The sequence below is a fragment of the Ictidomys tridecemlineatus genome, chromosome 2 (assembly GCF_052094955.1).
Source record: "Ictidomys tridecemlineatus isolate mIctTri1 chromosome 2, mIctTri1.hap1, whole genome shotgun sequence".
Taxonomy (NCBI): Eukaryota; Metazoa; Chordata; class Mammalia; order Rodentia; family Sciuridae; genus Ictidomys; species Ictidomys tridecemlineatus.
This window is the reverse complement of record NC_135478.1, coordinates 36,507,933-36,534,301: the sequence shown is the minus strand read 5'-3', so window position 1 is coordinate 36,534,301 and position 26,369 is coordinate 36,507,933. Positions and strand designations below refer to the sequence as shown.

The 26,369-nt window shown below is 35.3% G+C and overlaps 1 protein-coding gene across 2 annotated transcripts in view; it reads left to right on the top strand.

Moving 5' to 3' along the window:
* Positions 1-26,369, top strand: part of LOC101971161 (ubiquitin-conjugating enzyme E2 E2) — a 290,218-nt gene that overhangs the window by 206,653 nt on the left and 57,196 nt on the right. For both annotated transcript variants that reach the window (XM_078038301.1, XM_005317262.4), the window contains exon 4: positions 3,950-4,082. In XM_078038301.1, coding sequence (XP_077894427.1) covers positions 3,950-4,082 — 133 coding nt within the window. The remainder of the gene's footprint in view (positions 1-3,949; positions 4,083-26,369) is intronic.

The window sequence follows — 26,369 nt, the reverse complement described above, 5'->3', positions numbered from 1 at the left end:
TGAATTTATAAATACATGGTGAAGTTTAAACCTTATTTTTAGCTAGCCTCTTCTGTCAATACTAACTTTAAATGCCTCAGTCCCCTTTGATTTCTACTAGTTATGTCATCAAGATTATCAAGATTTAACCTAATGATATAAATAGCGTCTATTCAGCTTTTATTACTGAGATACAACTGCAGTGTCTTCCCCACCCCACCCTCTTTTTTTTTTAAGACAGGATCTTACTGAATGTGGCCCAAGCTTGTCTTGAACTTGGGGTCCTCCTACCTCAGCCTTCCCAGTAACTAAGAGTACAAGTGTGCACCACTGTAACTAGCCCAGACATACCACTCCTAAGGTGTAATAGAAGACAGATGGATAGGACTCAGAATGTGAATTAGGGAGGTAATATTAGTTTTGTATACATTTTAAAACATCAAACTAGTTTGTTGCTACTGGCTAAATATTTCTTTAAAATTTCCATTGCATGGAAATGGAAGGAGACCCTCATTGTTATACAAAATTACATATAAGAGGAAGTGAGGGAAAAGGGGGAAAAAAACAAGGGGGAGAAATGAATTACAGTAGATGGGATAGAGAGAGAAGATGGGAGGGGAGGGGAGGGGGGATAGTAGAGGATAGGAAAGGCAACAGAATACATCAGACACTAGTATGGCAATATGTAAAACAGTGGATGTGTAACCGATGTGATTCTGCAATCTGTATACAGGGTAAAAATGGGAGTTCATAACCCACTTGAATCAAATGTATGAAATATGATATGTCAAGAACTATGTAATGTTTTGAACAACCAATAATAAAAATTTAAAAAATATATATACACCTTAGCAACATAAACCAACTTTTTTTTTTTTTTTTTTTTTTGGTACTGGGAATTGAACCCAGGGACACTTCACTGTTGAGCCACATCCCCAGCCCTTTTTTGTAATTTATTTAGTGACAGGGACTGACCTAGTTGCTTAGGGCCTCACTAAGTTACTGAGGCTGGCTTTGAACTTGCAAACCTCCTGCCTCAGCTTCCTGAGCCGCTGGATTACAGGGTGTGCACCACCAAGCCCTATAGCTGTGGTATTTTCACCCACTGTTCGTAACTGCATAGACAGTTGACTGACTTCAGAGGACCAATAAAATTTGGAGTTTTGATTAAGCATTAGATAGAATTTGGAATGGCCACTAGATTATCTGCAGATGTTGCCCTTCTTGCTGAGGTTTTGAGGCGTCTCCTGTCTCCTACTTTCGAGCCCCTTCCTTGACCTACACTATTAAGTAACTCCTTATTTAATCTACATTCTACAACTAACTGTGGTTATCATTTTTGAAAGATCATCTTTAATTGCTCAAAGTGACTTGGGGAAATTATATCTTGATGTTTGAGAAATGTGTTTGTTCATACTGTTCCATAGCTGTGCATTCTGTGTGTATGTTTTTAACTAAATTTCTCCATATACACTGTTGTAACTATAAACTTATAATTTACTTTTAAGCTCTTCCTTCTGATAAACTTATCTGTCTATATTGGGTCTAATTATAGCTCAGGGTTTAAGCTTGTGTTTATTCATCTGAATGAGCAAACTTGTCTGGCAACAAGAAGCTGCTGTTACCAAAGCTTCATTGTCATCTAGGCTGAATATATTCTGCTTATACCTGGTTGCCAACTTCAGGAGAAGTAGGTAAGGAGGAAGAGCAGGCAGAAATGCTGTGTTCTGGTCACTTGTCCCACTGGTTTGCAGTGTATTTCAGCCCATTGGAGTAAGTTAGGATAACTTTGATTTGATTTTTCCTGCAAACATAAATATTGTAAATACTAACATTTTTGTTCTTTCATCCCAGTCCATATGAATTTCCTGTGTGTTTTATATTTCAATGACTGTGATAGCTAGTACAGTTCATATTAGAGGAGAGGATAGGAGGCATCATTGTCTTATTCCTCAGTGTAGAGTGAGCACTTTAAATATTTTACCATCATCAGAGGACATGCCTATAAAATCTCAGTGATTTAGGAGGCTGAGGCAGGAGGATCGCAAGTTCAGAGCCAGCTTAGACAGTTTTAGTCATCTTTTTTGCTGCTGTGACCAAAAGACCTGACAGTACAATTAGAGGAGAAAAAGTTAATTCTGGGTCTCAAGGTTTCAGAGATCTCAGTCCATAGGCAGTTGGTTCCATTCCTTGGGGCACAAGGTGAGGCAGAGCATCATGGTGAAAGGGTGTGGCAGGGGAAAGCAGCTGGAAACATAACACCCAGGAAGCAGAGAGATTCTTCTCTACAAGAACAAAATATATACCCCCAAAGTCATGCCCTCAGGGACACTGTACTCCAGCCACATCTACCTGCCTACCTTTACCACCAAGTTAATTCCTATCAGGGGATTAATACACTGACAATAATTTCACCTATAAACCTTCTTGCATTATCTCAAGCGTGAACTTTTGGTGGACACCTGATATCTAAACCATAAAAGAGACTCTGTCTCAAAATAAAAAATAAAAAGGGCTAGGGATGTAGCTCAGTGGTAGAGTACCCCTGGGCTCAATTCCCAGTACCATCAAATTATAGTATTGACTGTAATAGTAGCTGTGAAATTTTGGTACATGTTCTTTATCAGGCTAAATAAATTTGAAACTTTGTAAAGAGGATTTTAAAATTTTGCTTTTACTTTTTAAATCATGAATGGCTATTAACTTTTGATCCACGAAGGTTATCATTTTATTTTCTACTTTTATCTGTGAGATGAATTGCATTGATAATTTTCTGTTATTAAACCATTTCTGAAATAATTTGAACTTAGTTGTGATAATTCTTTTGATATGCTGCTCAACAATGACATCATTTTTGTAGATACGAACTAATTTTAAACCGAGAGAGAAAAGAAGTTATGTATCTTTGTTGCCAATAAGGTCTTTTCAGAGTATCTTTATAAGGTGGTCCACTTTACTACAGGGTGTGAGAATCTCCAGATATTAATGTAGGTAGTAGCTGATGAAGAAGGAGGAACACTGGAAAATTAAATTAGTTGATTTTTTAAGATGCTGGGGACCAAACCCAGGGCCTCCTGCATGCTGAGCCAGTGCTATACCTTTGAACTATGCCTCCAATCCCTACAAAGTTACATTTTAATCTCATTTTGTCCTTCTCTTCACCTGAGAGAACTAATAAAATTACTTGATTCATGTGGGCCTTATCTTTCTCAGTGAATTTCTTTGAGACTCAGAGACATGTTGGCAACTAGCCATGTGACTTCATTTGCTTTACTATTAACCTGTCATTATCCAACAAACATTTATTTATTAGAAACTAAGAACAAAGCAAAGTCTATTCCTTAAGGAATTTCTATTCTGGGAGGGGCAGAGGTAATAGTTTATTTATGTCTTGAAACAAAATGATTTATCTTATCCTCTATAGTCTACACTGGTCATGATGTATGGGGAGAAGGTAGGGTGCCAAGGAGTCCTTAGGGTAGAGAAAAGGGAAGAACAAGTTCCCAATTGCATATGATCTTAATCTCCTGAATGGTGGCCATGAATGTCTTCATGAACCTTCATGAACCAGTTATTAGCAAAGGCCTTAGACTTTGTTCTCCACTGGCCTTTCTGGGTTGGAAATTTTGTCTCTTTGACCTCAGGACTGTATACCCCTTTTCAAAGACTTTACAAATAATTTCATGCTTAACCAGTTTGTGTTCCTACCTCTGGCCTATGGACCTTGGAATCTTTTGTTCTAACAGACTTAAGGTTGTGAGTAACAGAACAGAATCTTCTTGGTTCCATTTAAGTAATACCAACATATTTCACTTAGAGAAAATGATGATATTGACATTAATCATAACAGAGAATTAACCTATTAACTTTGTTTTTTATGGAATTTCTCAGTTTATTGTTACCGTAAATAGATTTTTAAATTTTTAGACAATGTAATTTCTAAGTGCATTTTATTTGTATCTTATTTCAGTGCTGGACCCAAAGGAGACAACATTTATGAATGGAGGTCTACTATATTGGGACCCCCTGGATCTGTCTATGAAGGAGGGGTGTTCTTTCTTGACATTACCTTTTCACCAGACTATCCGTTTAAACCCCCAAAGGTCAGTATGAAGTGTTCATCCATTTTTAGCAATATGTATTGCTATATGTGTAAATATATATTCTTTTTTTTTTTTTTTTTTTGCTAGACAAATTATATGGTTTATTTTTCTGGACCTCCACCCCCCAAAAAAAATGTTGATGATGTTCAGATTTAAAAAGCAATAAGACTGATAAAATACCTTGTTGGAGAAAGTTTTATTTTATTTTTTTTAATTGGTTGTTCACAACATTACAAAGCTCTTGACATATCATATTTCATACATTAGATTGAAGTGGGTTATGAACTCCTAATTTTACCCCAAATGCAGATTGCAGAATCACGTCGGTTACACATCCACAATTTTACATAATGCCCTATTAGTAATTGTTGTATTCTGCTATCTTTCTATCCCCTACTATCCTCCCTCCCCTTCCCTCACATCTTCTCTCTCTACCCCATCTACTGTAATTTATTTCTCTCCTTGTTTATTTTCCCATTCCCCTCAGAACCTCTTATATGTAATTTTGTATAGCAATGAGGGTCTCCCTTCATTTCCATGCAATTTCCCTTTTCTCTCCCTTTCCCTCCCATCTCATGTCTCCATTTAATGTTAATCTTTTCTTCCAGCTCTTCCTCCCTGCTCTGTTCATAGTTGTTCTCATTATATCAAAGAAGACATTTGGTATTTGTTTTTTAGGGATTGGCTAGCTTCACTAAGCATAATCTGCTCTAGTGCCATCCATTTCCCTGCAAATTCCATGATTTTGTCATCTTTAAGTGCTGCGTAATATTCCATGGTGTATAAATGCCACATTTTTTTTATCCATTCATCTATTGAAGGGCATCTGGGTTGGTTCCACAGTCTAGATATTGTGAATTGTGCTGCTATGAACATCAATGTGGCAGTATCTCTGTAGTACGCTCTTTTAAGGTCTTCGGGAATAGTCTGAGAAGGACAATAGCTGGGTCAAATGGTGGTTCCATTCCCAGCTTTCCCAGGAATCTCCATACTGCTTTCCAAATTGGCCGCACCAGTTTGCAGTCCCACCAGCAATGTATAAGAGTACACTTTTCCCCACATCCTCGCCAGCACTTGTTGTTGTTTGACTTCATAATGGCTGCCAATCTTACTGGAGTGAGATGGTATCTTAGGGTGGTTTTGATTTGCATTTCTCTGACTGCTAGAGATGGTGAGCATTTTTTCATGTACTTGTTGATTGATTGTATGTCCTCCTCTGAGAAGTGTCTGTTCAGGTCCTTGGCCCATTTGTTGATTGGGTTATTTGTTATCTTATGGTCTAATTTTTTGAGTTCTTTATATACTCTGGATATTAGGGCTCTATCTGAAGTGTGAGGAGTAAAAATTTGTTCCCATGATGTAGGCTCCCTATTTACCTCTCTTATTGTTTCTCTTGCTGAGAAAAAACTTTTTCAGTTTAAGTAAGTCCCATTTGTTGATTCTTGTTATTAACTCTTGTGCTATGGGTGTCCTATTAAGGAATCTGGAGCCCGACCCCACAATATGTAGATCAGAGCCAACTTTTTCTTCTATCAGGCGCAGTCTCTGATTTGATATCTAGCTCCTTGATCCACTTTGAGTTAACTTTTGTGCATGGCGAGAGAAAGGGATTCAGTTTCATTTTGTTGCATATGGATTTCCAGTTTTCCCAGCACCATATGTTGAAGATGCTATCCTTCCTCCATTGCATGCTTTTAGCCCCTTTATCAAATATAAGATAGTTGTAACTTTGTGGATTAGTCTCTGTGTCCTCTTTTCTATATCATTGGTCCACCCGCCTGTTTTGGTACCAGTACCATGCTGTTTTTGTCACTATTGCTCTGTAATATAGTTTGAAATCTGGTATCACTATACCGCCTGATTCACATTTCCTGCTAAGAATTGCTTTTGCTATTCTGGGTCTTATATTTTTCCATATGAATTTCATGATTGCTTTCTCTATTTCTACAAGAAATGCCGTTGGGATTTTGATTGGCATTGCATTAAACCTATAGAGAACTTTTGGTAATATCGCCATTTTGATGATGTTAGTTCTGCCTATCCATGAACATGGTATATTTTTCCATCTTCTAAGATCTTCTTCTACTTTTCTCTTTAGGGTTCTGTAGTTTTCATTGTATAAATCTTTCATCTCTTTTGTTAGGTTGATTCCCAAGTATTTTATTTTTTTTGAGGATATTGTGAATGGAGTGTTTTTCCTCATTTCTGTTTCAGAAGTTTTGTCGCTGATATACAGAAATGCCTTTGATTTATGCGTGTTGATTTTATATCCTGCCACTTTGCTGAATTCATTTATTAGTTCTGGTAGTTTCTTTGTAGACCCTTTTGGGTCTTCTAGGTATAGAATCATGTCATCTGCAAATAGTGATAATTTAAGTTCTTCTTTTCCTATTTTTATGCCTTTAATTTCTTTTGTCTGTCTAATTGCTCTGGCCAGTGTTTCGAGAAGTATGTTGAACAGAAGTGGTGAGAGAGGGCATCCCTGTCTTGTTCCAGATTTTAGAGGGAATGCCTTCAATTTTTCTCCATTCAGAATGATGCTAGCCTGAGGCTTAGCATAGATTGCTTTTACAATGTTGAGGTATGTTCCTGTTATCCCTAGTTTTTCTAGAATTTTGAACATAAAGGGATGCTGTACTTTATCGAATGCTTTTTCCGCATCTATCGAGATGATCATATGGTTCTTATGTTTAAGTCTATTGATGTGGTGAATAACATTTATTGATTTCCGTATATTGAACCATCCTTGCATCCCAGGGATGAATCCTACTTGATCATGGTGCACAATTTTTTTGATATGTTTTTGTATCCGATTCGCCAGAATTTTATTGGGATTTTTGCATCTAGGTTCATTAGAGATATTGGTCTGTAGTTTTCTTTCTTTGAGGTGTCTTTGTCTGGTTTCAGAATCAGGGTGATGTTGGCCTCATAGAATGAATTTGGAAGAGCTCCCTCTTTTTCTATTTCCTGAAATAACTTGAAAAGTATTGGTATTAATTCTTCTTTAAAGGTATTGTAAAACTTCGCTGTATACCCATCCGGTCCTGGGCTTTTCTTGGTTGGTAGTCTTTTGATGGATTCTTCAATTTCATCCATTGATATTGGTCTGTTCAAATTGTGTGTATCCTCTTGACTCAGTCTGGGCAATTCATATGACTTAAGAAATTTATCGATGTCTTCACTATCTTCTATTTTATTGAAATATAGGTTTTCAAAATAATTTCTCATTGTCTTCTGTATTTCTGTAGCATCTGTTGTGATATTGCCTTTTTCATCCTGTATGTTAGTAATTTGAGATCTCTCTCCTCTTCGTTAGCATGGTTAAAGGTCTGTCGATCTTATTTATTTTTTCGAAGAACTAACTCTCTAGTTTTGTTAATTTTTTCAATAGTTTCTTTTGTTTCAATTTCATTGATTTCCGCTCTGATTTTAATTATTTCTTGCCTTCTGCTACATTTGCTGTTGTTTTGCTCTTTCTTTTCTAGGGCTTTGAGATGAAGTGTGAGCTCATTTATTTGTTGTTTTTTTTTCTTTTTTTGAGGAATGACCTCCAGGCGATGAATTTCCCTCTTAAAACTGCTTTCATTGTGTCCCATAGATTCCGATATGTTGTGTCTGTATTTTCATTTATCTCTAAGAATTTTTTGATTTCCTCCTTTATGTCTTCTGTAACCCATTGATCATTCAGTAACATATTGTTCATTTTCCATGTGATGTAGGATTTTTCCTTCCTTCTTTTATCATTGATTTCCAGTTTCATTCCATTATGATCAGATAAAATGCATGGTATTATCTCCACCCCTTTATATTTACTGAGGGTTGCCCTATGGCATAATATATGGTCTATTTTTGAGAAGGATCCATGTGCTGCTGAGAAAAAAGTATATCCATTTGATGATGGTTGATATATTCTATATATGTCAGTTAAGTCTAGGTTATTGATTGTGGTATTGAGTTCTATAGTTTCTTTATTCAACTTTTGTTTGGAGGATCTGTCCAATGGTGAGAGAGGTGTGTTGAAGTCACCCATAATTATTGTATTGTAGTCTATTTGATTCTTGAACTTGAGGAGAATTTGTTTTATGAATGTCGCAGCACCATTATTTGGTGCATAAATATTGATAATTGTTATGTCTTGTTGGCAAATGGTTCCTTTTAACAGTATATAATGTCCTTCCTTATCCTTTTTGATTAACTTAGTCTTGAAGTCAATTTTATTCTATATGAGGATGGACACCCCTGCTTGCTTACGAGGACCGTGTGCGTGGTATATTTTTTCCTATCCTTTCACCTTCAGCCTGTGTATGTCTTTTCCAATCAGATGTGTCTCCTGGAGGCAGCATATTGTTGGATTTGTTTTTTTAATCCATGATACCAGCCTATGTCGCTTTATTGGAGAGTTTAAGCCATTAACATTTAGAGTTACTATTGAAATATGGTTTGTACTTCCAGCCATGTTTGATTATTTATCCTTTTTTAAAAAAAATTTAGTTTGTTGCTCTGTGATTATCGTTCCCCTTGCCCTCTGTCTTTACCTAGGCACTTCCCACTGATGGTTTTGGTTATTGTTTTTTATTTCTTCCTCGTGTAGTGTTTTGCTCAAAATGCTTTGCAATGCTGGTTTTCTGGCTGCAAATTCTTTTAACTTTTGTTTATCATGAAAGATTTTTATTTCGTTGTCATACCTGAAGCTTAATTTTGTTGGATACAGAATTCTTGGTTGGCATCCATTGTCTTTCAGTGTTTGAAATACATTGTTCCATGATCTTCTTGCTTTCAGCGTCTGTGATGAAAAATCCATTGTTAACCTTATTGGTTTACCCCTGAATGTAATCTCCCTCTTTTCTCTTGTAGCTTTTAATATTTTTTCTTTGTTCTGTATATTGGATATCTTAATAACAATGTGTCTTGGCGTGGGTCTACTGTGATTTTTTGTGCTTGATGTCCTGTATGCATCTTCAATTTGTATATATGTTTCCTTTTTTATTTCTGGAAAGTTTTCTGTAATTATTTCATTCAGCAGGTTACTCATTCCCTTGGTTTGAATCTCTGTACCTTCTTCTATCCCAATGACTCGTAAGTTTGGTTTTTTTATGTTATTCCATAACTCTTGGATGTTTTTCTCATGATTTTTTACCAGCCTTTCTGAGTTGGCTAGACTCTTTTCAAGATGATATATTTTGTCTTCATTATCTGACGTTCTGGTTTTTACCTGCTCCACTCTGTTAGTGATACTCTCAATTGAGTTTTTAATTTGGTTTATCATTTTCTTCATTTCTAGAATTATTATTTGATTATTTTTATAATCTCTATCTCCTGATAAAGATGCTTAACTTCTTCTTTTATCTGTTTATGTAATTCATTCTCAATGTGTTCTTTTGCTGCTTGAATTTGCTGTCTCGTATCCTCTTTAATGTTCCATTCCATCTGTCTAAGATGTTCCTTGGGTTCTTTATATGACTATTTTTCTGATGATTCTAGGTCCTCCTGAATATTTAGGCTGTCCTGCATTGTTTGTACTCCTTTTCTTCCTTGCTTTTTTAAGCTGCTCATGTTACTTCTTGTTCTGTTTGACTGTTGAGTTACTGTTTACTCCTATAAATTTATTAGACGCTTGGGAAGAAAGGTATTAGAAGGGAAGGGAAGAAGTCACTAAAGAGAATGAGAGTAAGCAGGTAGAATTCAAGGAAGGGGGAATAAGAAAATTGAAAAGAAATGAAAAGACAAAAGAAGAAAAAAATAGGAAATAAAAAACGAAAAAAATTTAAAAAAAATAATAATAAATTAAAATTAAAATTAGAAGAAAAAAATTGAAAAAAATTTAAAAAACATCAAGAAAGAAAAATGAAAATTAAAGAAAAAACCCAAATCAAAAAAAAAGAGAAAGAAAAAAAAAACTAATAAATGCAGTCTTAGAGTTTGATTTACTTCTCTTCCAGTAGGTGGCGCTGTATCCACCAGGCCAAGTTTCTCCTGTCAATACGCGGGAACCAATCACTGTGCAGCAGCTCCTCCTCCCAGACTGGGCGAGTCTCCAATCCTGAGTGCCTAGGGCCTCCTCTTGTGTCTAGTCACTTCCCCACTTTTCTTCTAGCCAGGCCCCTCTCACGGGTGCCGCTCACCACAATACTGGCTGCACGCCAGGTCTGCTGCTCCCGGGAGCCCTGTTGTCATGAACAACTGGGCACACTATCCCTGTCTGCCATTCCCTCAGACCCTAAGTTTGTAGAGCTTGGGGCTGAGAATCCTCAGCGAATTTTACTTGCCTTCCGGTAGCCACGCCCCCGGTAGCTGGTGCAAGAGACCTCAGGTGTCAGCACTGGTGGGAGTGGTAGCTGGGAGTTCCACGCTGCAGGTCCCGCGCCACATCTGATTCCCTCGGTCTGGCTATCACGCTCATGGGAGAGCTGAGAGGGGCCCTTAAGGTTTCTCCGATGTGTGGAGAGGGAAGGCTAGGGGATTACACACCTGTAGCCGCAGGTTTCAATGAAGTTATCTCCTCCGCCACAGTCTGGTGACGTCAGTTCTCTGCCATGGTGGTATCTCTTGCAAATGGCAACAGTTCGTTTCCTTTTGCCCGGTGACCAATGCAACAGGTGGGTCCTTAATGTGTCTCCCAAGCCCCGTTTCAAACCTGTGGCCACTACCTGTGAAGGCTCGGTAGGCATTTACCTCCGTAGGATCAGAAGGGCTGACCAGTTGTTTCAGCCGGATGGATTAGTGCTGAGTCACAGCTGTTTGTCTGCGGGAAGCAGGCGAACGGGAGCTTGAATTCAGCCAATCCGGGCTCAGTGTGTGTTCTGAAAGGTCCAGAATGATCGCCCCAGATCCACGTCAGCTCAGCATTGCCTAGTGATCAGTATGATTTCCATATTGGAGGCTGGTATTCTTCAGCATCATAGCGAGCGTGCTCGGCTCTGGCCCGGCTTGGGCTCCCGGCTCGCGGCTTCCGGCTGGCCCGTAAATATATATTCTTAAACACTAGGAATATATGTTAGTATAGACAACTTCCTGAGACTAGTAGTATGTAAAAGGAAACAACATGAAAGCCCCAGCCCAACATAAAAAATTATAGACTACTCCCCTGTCCCATCTTTTAACTCAAATTTTATTGCTTTTTTTCTCAGTCTTTCTCATTATCTTCTTTCTGTGGTACATGTTTTGTTTTAACCTTTATTTTATTTATTTATTTTTATGTAGTGCTAAAGATCAAGCCCAGTACCTCACATATATAAGGCAAGTGCTACCACTGAGCCACAACCCCAGTCTTGGTACATGTTTTAATGTAACAGAAAACACCATGTTTTATGGGTAGAAATAGGGAAATGAAGTTGAGCCAAGGACAGCCCTAGAACCCAGAGATCCAAACATATCCTGGAGCTGGAGTTAGAGTCGAGCTTAGAGGTCAGACTAAAAGTAGAAGCCTCATCAAGGCAGTTTATAGTACCAGTTGTGAAGCTTTAGGTTTTGATGTGTCCCCAGTTCAGCTGTTCATGTGAAGTGTACATACGTGTGCTAGAGCAGAAAATACAACCCATAGAGACTAAAAACTTTGCAGAGAGATATTTATGGTACTGGGGTTGTAGCTCAGTGGTAGAATGCATTTTTAGCATGCACAAGTCCTGGGTTCATTCATTCCCCTGCACGGGGGTATGGGGAGGAGAATACATACACACACATGGTCGTATACGCGCGCACACACACACACACAGCCTATACTAGCCAATTAGTAAAACTGATTAGTGAAAAAATGTTTGAGTCTCTGAAGAAAATACAAATAGTTCAGTATAATCAGAATAGAAAAGCTTTCAGTTAAGATGAGATTATATACTTTAAGAAGTCTTGACATTCCTCTCTAATGCTGGTAAGTCAGTAATTAACTATTTTGAATATTATCTCCATTCACATTTTTTTTCTCCATTCTGGCAGTGGAAAAAATCCAGAGGACACTTATTCTATATATTGGTCACTAAGAAAGAATTCTCATTTCTCATGTGTCCCTGACTTAACTGTTCAGTACAGAGGGAAATAAACTTTGAGTTGTAAATTGGAGTAAATAATTATAAAACACAAGAATAATACCCTGCCTTCACCTTAACTTTCTGAACTTCCTTGAACCATTTTATCTCTCTGCTCTTTCTATCTTCTTTCTATGCATTCATGTGCTTACAGTTTTTTTAATGCAAAATCAAAAAGTAGTAACTACATTTATCCTTACATATAAGATGAGGAAATCATAGCACAAAAAACTAAGTAACTTGCCCTGCATTATGCAACAAGCAAATCATAGTGTCAGGATTGTGACTTGGAAAATGAGACCCCAAAAACCTTGATCTTTACTACACGATATAATATGTTTATCCTAGTTGACAGGGCTGGTGGCACTTACGACCACTCAGAGCTTGCACTGGGGAGGTTTTCCATGACAAAGCTATAATGAATCTAATACTTATTTTCACTCTTTACTGGATGGGAACCTAGTATCTTCCCGTTCTACTTTTGGCCAGCCCATAGGTCACCTGGAATAACTGTTGCACTTCAGCTCTCTTTCTCTAACAGCCTCTACAGTAAAGGATGTATAGAGTGAGAAAGAAGAGGGAGAACTTAGACCATACCAATGTGCTGCTATTCAAAAGCAGACTGTCTAAATGTGGGTCCGATTTTTCTCACAAAGAATAGAAATCTACTTCTGTAATTGAACTCTCCTGTTTCCATTTTTGTTCTGTCCAGACATCCAGGATAAAGTCCAACCCCAGCCCACACTATAGTCCCTGATATATATGAGGACAGATATCACATTCCTCTCATGCCCTGTTTTTATTAGTAAACATTTCCAGGACAGCTGTGTATAGTGAGACAGACATGGTCATTGGAGTCAGAGTTCAGCAGATTCTTGGTTAGACATTTTAGAAACCCTTCTAAGTCTCATCTGAGTTTCTACACCTGTGGAAAGGGAATACCTAAGGAAAGCCAGGATGTTCCCCTCCTAGAGAAGAAATGAATTGGCACAGCACAGGGCATGACTTGAAAAAACTCAAGAGTGCTAACAACTCCCCTTGGCTGTTACTGTCTGTTCTTCTTAAAATGAGCATTTTAGAAGTGAATGAGGTATTCCAGACACAGTGTGATTAGCTCAAAGTTATAGACAGCATACTCCTAAAAATGTGTCCTTATGTTTACAAGAACCTCAACTTCCCCCAGAGTATGTTAATTCTTTGCTTAAAACCCATCAGTGATTCCCAGCTTGCTAAATAAAAGCAATAAAATAAAATTAAAAACTATGAAACTACTTTGTCTACAGCATAACTTTCAAAGCCATCATCTGTCACTCTTTACTCAAATACTCTAAGCCTGCTCCTTCCACAAAGTTTTGCATTTGCTCTTCCTTCTTCCAGTATTTATATGCTCCCTACTGCTGAAAATTCATGACTCACTCCATTACTCCTTCAAGTCTCTTCTCCAGTGTCACCTTTAAGAGGGGCTTTTGCATGACAAATCCCAGCCTCCCTAGTTTTCCTGTGTTTCCCACCACTACCATTATATTTGATCTTTTGCTGTAGCACTTGTTCCTTCTGATATTATGTATTTATTTATTATGTTTCCTTTTCTCCAGTTAGCATGTAAGTTCTGTGAGTTCAAGGACTCTATGTTGATATCCCTCCTATATCCCCATCATGTACAGCAATGCTTAATTAAATCCCTAGGCATTCAATAAAAAATTGTTGAATTACTTTAATCCATGTAGCTCTTCTATAAAGAAAAATGTTGATTACCCGCACTTTGTGGGTCAGAAAACAGACCAATGGAGATTAATTGGAACACAAACCACATAGAAAACAGTAACAGTAACTGGAATCCAAACTCAATTCTAAATTAGGCCTTTCATTCTCCATTGATAGAGAAGATTTAAATTGTGTATGCTCCTAAGAGAAGGAACACTTATTCTTAGGTGTTACATTCAGTAGCAGTGCTGGGATCCAAACTCAATTCAAAATCAGGCCTTTCACTCTCCATTGATAGAGAAGATTTAAATTGTGTGTGCCCCTAAGAGAAGGGACACTTATTCTTAGGTTTTATATTCTGACTTTAATTAATCATATGAGATTATTTTCCAACCAGGTTTTTGGTAGAGAAAAAAGAGGTGATAAATAAAAAAGAAAGAATGTTAGAAGAGATCTTGAGTAACTTTCTCTTTTTCAGTTTTGCTAAGGGCCCCTTTTTCAACTTACAACTTTTTCTCCAGTGTTTCTGATTTACAGAGGCTGAGGTATTGAATCTGTGTTGAATAGTAGATACTGATTTCTGGATTTTTCCAGCCCTAAGTTACTGGAGAAGTCATTTTATGTTTAACAGATTATTTTCACACTTTACTTATGTCAAAACAGACATTCTTAGTACCATGAATGGGCTAAAGAAAGGCATTTTGATCTGTGCTCCTTTTTGATAAATCCTAAAAAAGTCATGCTATCCTTTAATGTATAAAATTCAAAACAAAAATGATGATTAAAAGTAGACCAAACTGTGTCATCATCTTCATGCTTTTAAAATAGTACACATCATCCTATATATGTGTGTAACCACCACCCAAAATTGAATTTTGTGTTTTCAAGACAAAGAATATCAGCTTTATTGGGTATAAATCAAATTCAGTATTTTTATCATCTAATAGGAAATCAGCCATTTGTTTGACAGAAAGCTGTTATAGTTATATTTATTAAGGATTCCTCTCTCCTTAGCTTTCTATAGTCTTGCGCACTTCACTAGTTTTGGAGGGCTCTTGTCTCCTCTGAAATGCCCAAGACAACTTAATCTGTTCAGGTTGGATCAACTCAGCCACCTATACTTTTTGTTATATAAGTTCTGGTAGAGGTCACGTATACTCAGCTTCTTCTATATATCTACTCACATATCCCTATATGAGTTCTTCTATAAAGGCAGGGACTTCAAACAAGTACTTTATTGTGCCCCTCCATCCTCTGAGAATTTCTTTCTCTGTGGAATGTGACCTCACTCCAAATTATTACTGTTTATTTATGACAGTATTATTACTGTCACCATGGAAAAGCCTAAATTCCTTTGCTAAGGATGTTTTTCAGGGATTTAGAACATATATGAACAAAAGAGTCTAGGGTGGGATATTCAGCTATTTTGGAAAATGAGGCATTTGTTTGCAGTCAAGCCCAGGTGAAATGGCAGCTCACTTATCAGAGAGAAATGACTGTTCCAAGGAAAGAGCTACGTAAGTGATACTCTTGTCTTCAGTATCCCAAATACCAGTGGGAATTGAGTGAACAGAAAACAGTGAAAGACTATGAATGTCAGTAAGTTTAAGGACAGTGAAGGACAGCCTTGTAAAGATAAAAACCTTCTGCAAGACTGAGCAAAAAAAAAACCCCTCAAATCAGGCTCTTTCCCAAGTTATAAGAAAAGGCCCCTGAAGGAAACAGATCAAGACTTGGAATAGGGACCCTTTGTTGATTGTCTATAAATTTAAAGACAAATCAAAATTTTTTATTGTCACCTTGAAAAATGGGATGGGGAAATAATATTCTACATGTAAAAAAATTATAATGTTCTCCACTTTGTTTGAATGTATATATAATTGCTTAGATATCTATACCTGATGTTATTTTGTTTAATCCTGGATGGAGAGTGGGCAGGTCTGATTTCATTTTAAGACTACTTGCAGAATTTCAATTCCTTTTTGATAGGTAATCAAGATGCCTTGATTTTTTTTTCCTGCTTTGATTTTTTTCCTCCTCTTAGAGTTGGAGCTAGATCTCTTGTTAAGGTAGCACCCCTTTTTTAAAAAAAGTTTAATGTTCTGATAATTTTATTATTTATTTTTTAAAGTTTCATTTAATTTTAGTATTTTCCCTATCTTATTTTTAGTTTTAATTTATTTTTAAAAAATAAATGACAGTGGAATGCATTACAGTTCTTATTACACATATACAGCACAGTTTTTCATATCTCTGGTTGTATATAAAGTATGTTCACACCAATTCATGTCTTCATACTTGTACTTGGTAACACCCTTTTGTAGACTTGCTCAGGCTGGTCCAAGGATAGTGAAGAAGAGAAAAAGGAATGTTCTCAGTTCCCAGTTGGCCAAGATCAGAGTCTATATGTAATCATGGCTTGTCACTGAAATATAGAAAAGACCAAATGGGCTTTTGCACAGGTATTGTGCTAGTCTTGCCTTGTAAAAAATTAAGGAGAAATAAAGTCAAAAGGTAAAAATGATAAACAAAATGGATCTATGATTCATACAGATATAGGCGTTGTAAGCCATCAGGTAGGTATGTTTCTGTTATGGTACTAGTATGTTAGCAGTTAGCAGAACCCTGCCAAAATTTCTTATAGGTTGGTTGCCTTATAAAATATCTCGTTTTAAGGCTAATTTGTAAAGTAAAGGTTGTTTGAGCCCCTATTACTTTCTAGACATTTGATATGTAAAAATAAACAAGATATAGTCCCAGGAGCATGGAGATATGAACAATAATTAGGAGTTAATATAGTAGTTCAGGCCAGAAAAGAAGTAAGGCTAAGCTGTGAGGGTAAAAATAAGGGCAATAATACGTGAATTCTTTTTAGATTCCTATATTAAATAAATACGTATTTATTTATTATTTATATATCACTCCAAATACTAAACACACAGAAGTGAACAGAGTTTGCCCCTTCTTGTATAGAGTTTACATTCAAAACACAATACAACAGGATACTCTCAACTTTGACATAATGATATTTTGATAAATAGAAGACTATCCTTTGCATTGTAGGATACATAGCAGAGTCCCTGGCTTTGACTCCACTAGATACCGGTTGCAGTCTCCCCTTCCCTCTTGTGACCCAAGTATATGTAGACACTGTCACATATCATCCATATCAGTCCATATAGCAACTGATTTGAGACATGTATGAGGACTTTCTGATCTAAATTACAAGATGGGGTCATGTTAACCTATGAGGAACTTCAAGGATCTGAGTGAGATGTTATTTATAGGTCTGGAGTTCAGATGAGTAATTTGAGTTAGTAGATACAGATAGGAGTTAAGACCTTAGAATAAGTTACCTCAGAGAAATTTACAATTTTTAATCGAAACTGAGTTCTTGAATCTTTAAGTCCCAGAATTGAGTTTCCCAGAGGTTAAAAGTAATCATTGAAAAGACTAAAAAGTGTCATTTTTTTTCATTATGTTCTCAGAATTTGGAAATTGAAAAGTTATTTTTTATATAAAGTATTTAGAGCTAGAAAGCCTACACAATAATACCTCACAAATTATCATGTTCTTCTTATGCAAAGAAAACAAACTTACTTATTGTTAATTAATCATGAAAGCATGAACAATGAAACCAAATAATCCCTTCAAATACCTAAATCAGGCCTAAAATAGGCCTGTAAGTAAAGTGAACTTCTTCAGGGGCAAACTAAAATGACTTCTTTCAAGCTCTCCTTGAACTTTCTGACTTTACAAAAAACTAATATTTATAGGTATTAAGTAATGTAATTAGATCTAATAACTAATAGGTACTTTGTTCAGGATTAGAATGCCTGGCCTCCTGATTTGCTACTCAGCAACCCCTCTTTTCACATCCAACTAAGCTGTGAGATGGTCTTGCTAACCACATAGTAACTCATTTTATTGCAAGCAGCTATGCTTTAGATCACCTCTTGCTTCTTTTTCTGTAGAGAAATAAAAACAAGCCTGTTTTGCCCCTGTTCTTATGAAGTTTTTTTTTTTTATATGTATGCACCAAATTATAAGTTGTATATTGTATATTGTACGTTTATGTTTTCCCCTATATTTTTCCACTGATTTATTTAAAACTATAGATTACATAAAACACTAGTTTTTGCAACAAGGAAATAATACATGAAGCAATATGTTTAAGTTATTTTGAGTTATTTTCATTTATAATTTTTCTGTCAACCTTCCTTTCTTTCTTAAAAACATCCTTTTTCAATGATTTACTTTTAAGATAAGACTATTTTGTTTTTAAAAATAGTTTTAAATAAGTAATATATGTATGCAAAAAGTTCAATAGCACAAAAGGTACAATACAGTTAAGCCTTTTTCCCCATTTACTCAGCATTCCCATTGCCTTCCCATACAGTGTTTCCCTACATTTTCATGCTTGTCACAGTGAAGATTGTCCCATATATGTAAATCCTCATTGTGATGTCATTATACTTCATTGAATGTACCATAATTTTAACAGTTATCCTATAGTAAACATAGATTATTTCTAGTCTTTCCCATCCTTTATAATGTTTCACTGAGTATAAATCCTGGGTTTTTTTTGTTTGTTTGTTTTGTGTTTTTTTTTTTTTTTTTGTGGACTTGTGCAAAAACTGTGTAGGATAACTTCCTAGAATAGGAATTGCTAGATTGCTCTCCAAAATATTATACCAAATTATACTCCCAACTTAGAGACCCTGGCTTTTCTCTATATCCTTATCAATGCTATGTTGCATGAATATTTGACCTTTACTAATCCAATAGAGAGGAATAGAAGTGTAATTATAATTGCATGTCTCTTATTGAAGAGAAATCTTATGCATAATGGTGCATGCCTATGATCCTAGCAGCTCAGAAGGCTGAGGGAGGAGAATTGCAAGTTTAAGGCCAGCCTCAGCAACTTAGCAGGCACTAAGTAACTGAGATCCTTTCTCAAAATAAAAAATAAACCTTATTATTGAGACCAGTGTTCTAGGCCCCTTTTTACACTCTACAAACTTGTAACTTAAATGACACTAAACTCTTTGGGACTTGGTATTTTCATCATAGAAGAGAAGGTTTAATAATCTCTAAGACTGCTTTCATCTTCAACTGTTAGTGATTTGTCACTGCCCTGCCTAAAACTTTGTAGTGGCTTCCTGTTGCACATAGAATAAAATCCAAACTTCTTTCCTTGGCTACAGGGCCTACATGATCTTTCCATGTGCCTCACCATAGAACAGCTATCCTAGGCCTCCTTTTTGTTCTTTAGAACCTTTGGATTTGCTGACCCATTTGCCTTGAATATGTTTAATCTAGTTCTTCAAGTCTTCGTCTTCATTGTTATCTCCTTCGAGTTACCTTGCTTGACCAGTTTAAATAAATATGTGGTTGATTTTCTTTATCTCCTTAAATACACTAGACTCTAAGCTCAGTGAGAACAAACACCTTATCTATCTTATAGTGCTTGGCAGATAGTAGGATCCATGACACAAATGAATAGTCATTTTACCTGTCATGTCTTTGACATTTCTAAAATGTTTTGTTCTCTTGGTTTGCAGGACTGAATTGTTCAGTAAAATGTATATGTGTTGTTTTCTTCCTCCCGCAAAATTAGATACACCTAGAAGGCAGGGGCTTTCTTTTCTCTTCTATGATGAAAATACCAAGTCCCAAATTCTTTCATAAGAGCATTCAGCAGATCCAGTGAAAGTAATGCATTTTATTTTAAAGAAGTGAAACTAGTACAGTTTATCTTAAAATTCTTAGAATTAAACATATAGATATTGGCATGAAACTTGTTGTCTGGCTCAACAACAAATTAATTAATCCACACTAAAGAAAAATTGAGGGTCTGGAGTTGTAGCTCAGTGGTAAAGCACTTGCCTCATACATATGAGGCACTGGGTTCTATTTCTAGCACCACATATAAATAAGCAAATAAAATAAAGGTACATCAACATCTAAAAATATTTTTAAAAAAGAAAGAAAATTTCTATTTTATTTCAGTCTTGCAAAAAATTTGGTATTCTTGATTTTAAAAAGTATCTAGGCTATATTTTACGAAGACCATCTGTTGACACAAATTAGAAGCAAATAATTGGCATTCTTAAATACAGGTTTAAATAGAGCTCAGTACATGGACCAAATTTTGAAAAGCAAGATAATATCAAATCAAGTACCTGTTCTTGTGAATGTTTCTCTTTCACTATGAACATACTCATTTTTATGTAATTTTTATAGCTTCAAATTTTGAAGTCAATCATGAAAGCCAAATTAATGTGTATGCTTATGTTCAAAGCCAAACTTAGATAAAATAGGCAAACAGTTGTCTTTGCTGTCATTTTGTCACGTTGTATAGCTGTTACTTCTTACCTTTTTTTAAATGGAAAATTGCTGTGGGGAGGGATTGAGTACAGTAGAATGGACAAAGAAAAATGTGGGAGAATATGCAGTACATATGAATCTCACATAGGAGTACTAGTGAATGTAAATGTATAAATTCATTTATAAGTTCAAAAATGGGAAAAACTAATATATAGAAGTGGGAGTCAGAACAGTGGTTACATTTGGGGGAGATGGTTATGACTAGAAAAAGGCATAGGGAGCTTCTGGGTACTGACCATATTCTACATGTTGTTCTAAGCAGTGATTACTTGGGTGAGTTAACTTCATTAAAAAACTGAATGATTTGTGTATTTTATGTATGTTATGTTTCAGTTTTTCAGTAGTATTTATTTAAAAATCCCTATTGTCTTAAATTTAGCTAAGGTCTTTTTCGTCTTGTGAAAATTAATTGCCTTGAACCTAAATGTCTCTCTTTTTTTCTGTTAAATTTGTATTATTTGTTTTATCTTATACTTTAACATATTTAGATCTTTTGATTCTTCACTTTTGTTCAATGCATTGACTATCCAGCTTCGTGTCATCCATACATTTAGTAAGCAGATCTTTTATGTCTCTACTTAAAAAAACTAATTACTAATCATCCCACCTTCGCACTGCTTTGTGCTAACTTAATTTACATGGTGTATGCTTTGAATGTCCCCACCAAAACTCATGCTGACATTTAATACTCATTGTGAGATATTAGGAGAGTAGAAACTTAATCCAACTGTGGCATTTGGTGGTAGGACCTTTGAGAGATAATTAAGGTTCAACAAGGTCATGAAAATGAAGAATTAATCCAACAGTCCTGTGACTTTGGAGACAAGGAAGAAAGACCTGAGCTAGAGTGATCTGTCTTGCCATGTGATATCCTGTGCTACCTTGTGATTTTGCAGAAAGCTGTCACCAGGAAAAAGAGTCATCAGATATAGCCCTTTACTCTTTCACCCTCTAGAACCATCATCAAGATAAACTTTTTTATAAAATTTTCAGTCTCAGGTATTTTGTTACAGTAATAGAAAATAGACTAAGACATTTAGTCATTCAGCCAGACCTGCTAAAATTTGCTACTGAGCATAATCTATTTCTGACAAACTGAGTTATCATTCAACATAGAATTTTCTGTTACCTATAAGGATATCCTCAAAGTGAAGCTTGCAACAATCCAATTTGCTTTTGGACCCTACTGTTTGCAATCTCCTTGGTTATGAATAATACTTGCCCACATACATAAAACTTGAATTTATGATTGCCAAGGTGGTTCTTTTGTTTTGACACTAGGCCAGTACCATTGACAGTAATAAAGAAAGAAAGCTTTTGGGAACTTTATTATGTGTATGCCTGACCACAAAAGGAAGAAGCTGTTAGTGGGCATAAACACAGATGGTGTGATTACCTCAAATTGGTTGGCATAGAACCAGCATTCAAAGAGTCTGCATGTGACCCTCAGTTTTTAAGTCAATGATATGACTTAGTTTTTTGAAAGACTTTTTTTTAAAGAAACTCATTATTGACTGTGCGGAGTTCAGATGTTCTATGTCTGCTTTATTTTCCTAATCTGCAATTTTAATAAGCCGTATTGAAAAGGAAATGGAATTCCATGGTATAATTTGGTTTTTGCTTATCTGTGCTTAATCTTGTTGATCACAGCACATTTTTGAGGTACAAACTAGTAATCTGCTGAGTAATCCATTCTAGAATTTTGTTTAAAGTTGTATCAATTTCCTTATTGACAAACAAGATAGAATTTAATATAATTGAGTTGCATAGAATTGAAAAAACAACTGCATTCGCTTTGCCATCTTTTAACATTTTACTGTCATCTACTCCAACTAGTGATTTTGTCTTTGTCAACATTCTCGCTTGAAAAACAGCCTTTTTTCCCCCTCTTGAGCATTTTTTTACCCTAAATCTCATTTCTTTAACTACATATAGGAAAGTAAAAACACCTATCCTAGAATAAAGGAAGAGACCCAACCTTAACCCTCATGGAACTTACAGAACCCTAACCCTCAATGGATTGTATGAAGCAGTAAGTACAGGCAAAATTCTTAAGAAAATATACATATAAATTAGGGTAATCACTTACTTGTAAAAGTATTCAAAAACATCATCTTAAAGCAGTACATAAAACTTGAATTTGTAAGATTCCTTCAACAAGATAACTTTATCACTGTGGACACAATCTGCAAGACAAATTAGTAAAGGTGAGATACAGTTGAATCTTTCTCAGATATATTAGAGAAGAAGGAAAACTTAGAATACTATGGGAATATAATCTTATACCAGCAATGTCTAAAGCCAAAAATATCATGTTTCTCCACTAAACTTAGTATAAAGTAAGTAAATGAATATGATAAATTTGTTACCAGTGTTTGAGAAAACACTATTTCTGTATTAAGCCAGATTCTTAAAAATTATTTTAGTCCTGAAGCTGCAACTAAATGGTAGAGCACCTGCTTAGTATGTGTGAGGTCCTGTGTTTCATTCCCAGCAACGCGCCCTCGCACACACACACAAGCACACACATAAAGGTGGAAATGTAATAACAATTAAATATTTTGATAAATGTTAGGTTTATTCTTGTATTCTGTTTCATGAGTTGGTTTTTATGGCAAATAAAGGATATAATTACTACCATACCAAAAGTATTCCATCATGTGCCTGTAAAATAGTGATCCCTGTTTTAAGTGCATACCTGAAAATAAATTTTAATTATTTAGAGTTTTACCATATCCAAGAAAGAAAAACCATGTATTTATTATAGTTGCAGGATAATTAATATATATGCTGGTATACATCATTGCCTTACTGTGAGGATATATTAGTTTTTACTATAAGCAGAAATTGATTCTTTGTCCTTTATTTCATCTGTCACTAAATAGTTCTGACCAAAAAGAAGAAAAAAACAAAACACTTCTACAGGCTTTTGAAGAAAAGTAAATTCTTATAATGTCAGACTAATAGTATGAGAATCATCTTATGGGGAAAGAGATGCATGGTTTGTTAGTCATGCTACCTAGATATCTCAGATTTTTTTAATTCTTTGTATGATTTATTTGAATTAGACACAATGTAGTAATATGTCCTATACTTGTAGAATTTCTATCTGTTCTGTTTTCTAATTTAAAAAATTTATGAAAGATTCTTAACTCCAAAGATATAATTAATGTATAAGACTGTTATAATCTCTATTGAATAAAATGCTAATCACCAGACTGAAAATTGCCCTAAGTCAGAATTTAAATAGCAAAATGCATTTCCCCTTAAAAACTTTACACATCTGTCAATTGACACTCCCTAACCCCCAGTCCTCACAAAAGGTATTATAAACCTAAGGGTTGGAAAAATCAGAAGTTATTAATGAGTTGTCTCTCTTAATTATGGTATGTGTGGCCTCTTTTAAAATGTAAGTATCCTTTGTTTTTCCTGTTAATTTGTTTATTGAATAAATACATGTTGACATTCTGTTCTCCCTAGAGGGGATAAAAATATCAGTCATAATCTTGTCCTAAAGTTCTGATATAAATTCATTCCTTTTGTAAATAACATCTTTGCTAGCCTGTCTTAACAAAAATTCACACCTAAAATCCTTACTTAGCTATATACACAGCTATCGGTTTTGTAAAATGAAGTCAGCACTATTTATAAAAAGCTACATATGGTGCAATTGTTTGCTTTCAAAAGGTAATATTTGTTGTTATACTGCAGCAGCCAATTTTCTGCAATACAAAGATGAATGTTGCAAATTATAGGGAAAGGAAAAAAGCAGTCTAGAGTGTTTATTTAGTACACTACCTCAGATTTTTTTTTTTTTTTTTTTTAGGGATAAGAGATTCAGGCAACAGTATTAGTACATTAGATAATGAGGTTGTATTTTTTTTTTCCATACAGTTCTGAATCATTGCTTTTTCACTTCTTACCTCCATCCTTTTCCCTCTTGTTTCTATCAGCTACATTTCCACACAATCTTAGAGAAAATTAACCTAATTTTTTAGAGCTGTTGTCTTACAAAAGATACTGGGGGGGGGCAGATTTTACACCCAAAAGCACCCCTCGGATATGAATGAAGAAGATAACCTAAAAGTAGAGACAGACTAGAGGAATAATTTCAGAAATGACAGTGATAGCAGAGATTAGCCTGTGTACGAGTATAGAATATGAAAGGGACAGAAGTGGAGGAAAGAGATTGCCTGGAATAAAAGATTAATTAGGCATGAACATATAAGTTGAAAACATACTCCCATAGTTATTATTAGATAAAAAATAAAGATGTCCCTCACAATACTGAACAAACAAGTAATTCTACCTATTTGGCAGAAAGATACTTTGGTGATAGTCCTTGAGTTCTTGATATGAATTAAAGTCTCCCTTTTATTGGGGGAGTGCAAAGAGGGAAACTTATATCCATCTTCATAATGATATTTTGGGCAGTAGCCTCAGAATGCTTACCTTTACATATTTGCTGTTTTCTTAACAGGTCAACTCCAGGAGATAATGAAGGCCATGACCAAAATTAGTTTTTCAAAGGGGCTGGGGATGTAGCTCAGTTGGTAGAGTGTTTGCCTCACATACACAAGGCCCTGGGTTCAATCCCCAGGCCTGTGCACTCCCCGCCCCACCCCAAACAAATTAGTTTTTCAGTCAATTCTGTTTGCTCTTTGCCTGCAATGCCTGGTTCCTTCATTTCTCCATATGTGCTTCACACTATGGGTTGAATTGCCTTTCTTTTCTCCATTTCTCTCCTCTCCCCACCCCCCTTTTACATTCTGTATTTATTTTTCTCTTGGTTTGGTCAGCTTTTAAGACAATATAGACAGAAAGTTTCCATGGTATTGATTTTATAAATGCCATTTTGTGAATTTAGATGTCACCACAAAGGATTTACTCTACAAGAAGTTAAGGAACATTATATAACAATTATATTTCAAATTCCTAAAATATCCTTTTATTATAGCACTCTCCTGATCAAAAACTATAGGATTTGAGACCTTAGCTGAGCATTCATTCAGTATTCATCCCTTATTCTTCCAATCAGACTGCAATATTTTCTAAATATTTCTGAGAAAACCAACATTTTCATGCCAGGTTGTTGTAGAGGGTTTTGGTACATCTGTAATCAGCACAATCTCAAATAGAATTAATTAGCTTAGAGAAATAAATATGCTTTCTTCTGCTTTACCAAGTTTTTTAAATTAGTGTATACCTTTATTGAAAAGACTTATACAGTATCGTTATTTCTAGTTTAAAATTAATTCAGATTATCGCACAGTATTAGTCATGCCTATAAAACAAACTAAAAGCATTCAAATATTCATAAAAGTTTAAAATATCCTTTTTATTTTCATGTAAGCTACCTGGTTAGCTATCCATTTTACTGTACAGTATCATGAGTATCAGGTCAGTTCATTAACCAGCATTCACTAGTATATTCTAAATGCTGAGATTTAGATTGTTCAAAAATTGGACAAATGTGATTAGTAACAGTTTTCAAGTTATGTTAAAATAATTCTCTTTTTTAATTGACTTCGCTTTTCTCACAAAGATTATAGGTTATTTGGAATAAGAACAGTAATAGCAATGGTGGTTATTATTGAACATTTCTTCTCTTTGCTGAACACTTAACATACATTCTCATTTTATCAGAACTCAATCTAAAAAAGCTGTTGAACACCTTCATTAATAGGTTTGCTATCTAAACTGTTGACACCTAGAATGCATAAAATTTGCTCCTTTTTTTTTACCCAAAAAAAGTTTGGGATGTGAATTTTCTTGTATGTTTGTTTTCATTTTCCTTCCTCTTATAACTTCTTTAGTTATTATTGGAATTGACTTAATTCTAAGCGAGCATTTGAATTCCTCTGAACCCATGTCTCAGTTACTTTATCTGTTAAATGGAAGTAATAATTACACCATTTCACAGGGTGACTGTGAAGATTAAATTGTGTAAAAAATGCATAGTCAGAACAGTTTCTAACACATAAATATAGCATAATGTTTTTTTAATTTTTATTATTTTTGGTTACAACTTTCTGTGATATACATATAAAATATTTTAAAAGATAATTGAAAAGGCATAAGGAAGAACTATGATTATCCTCTCTAGTATGCATGCAAAGTTTGGAAACTTTTATGATACTTAAGGAGGAATATCACTTTCAAAGAATGTCTCTAT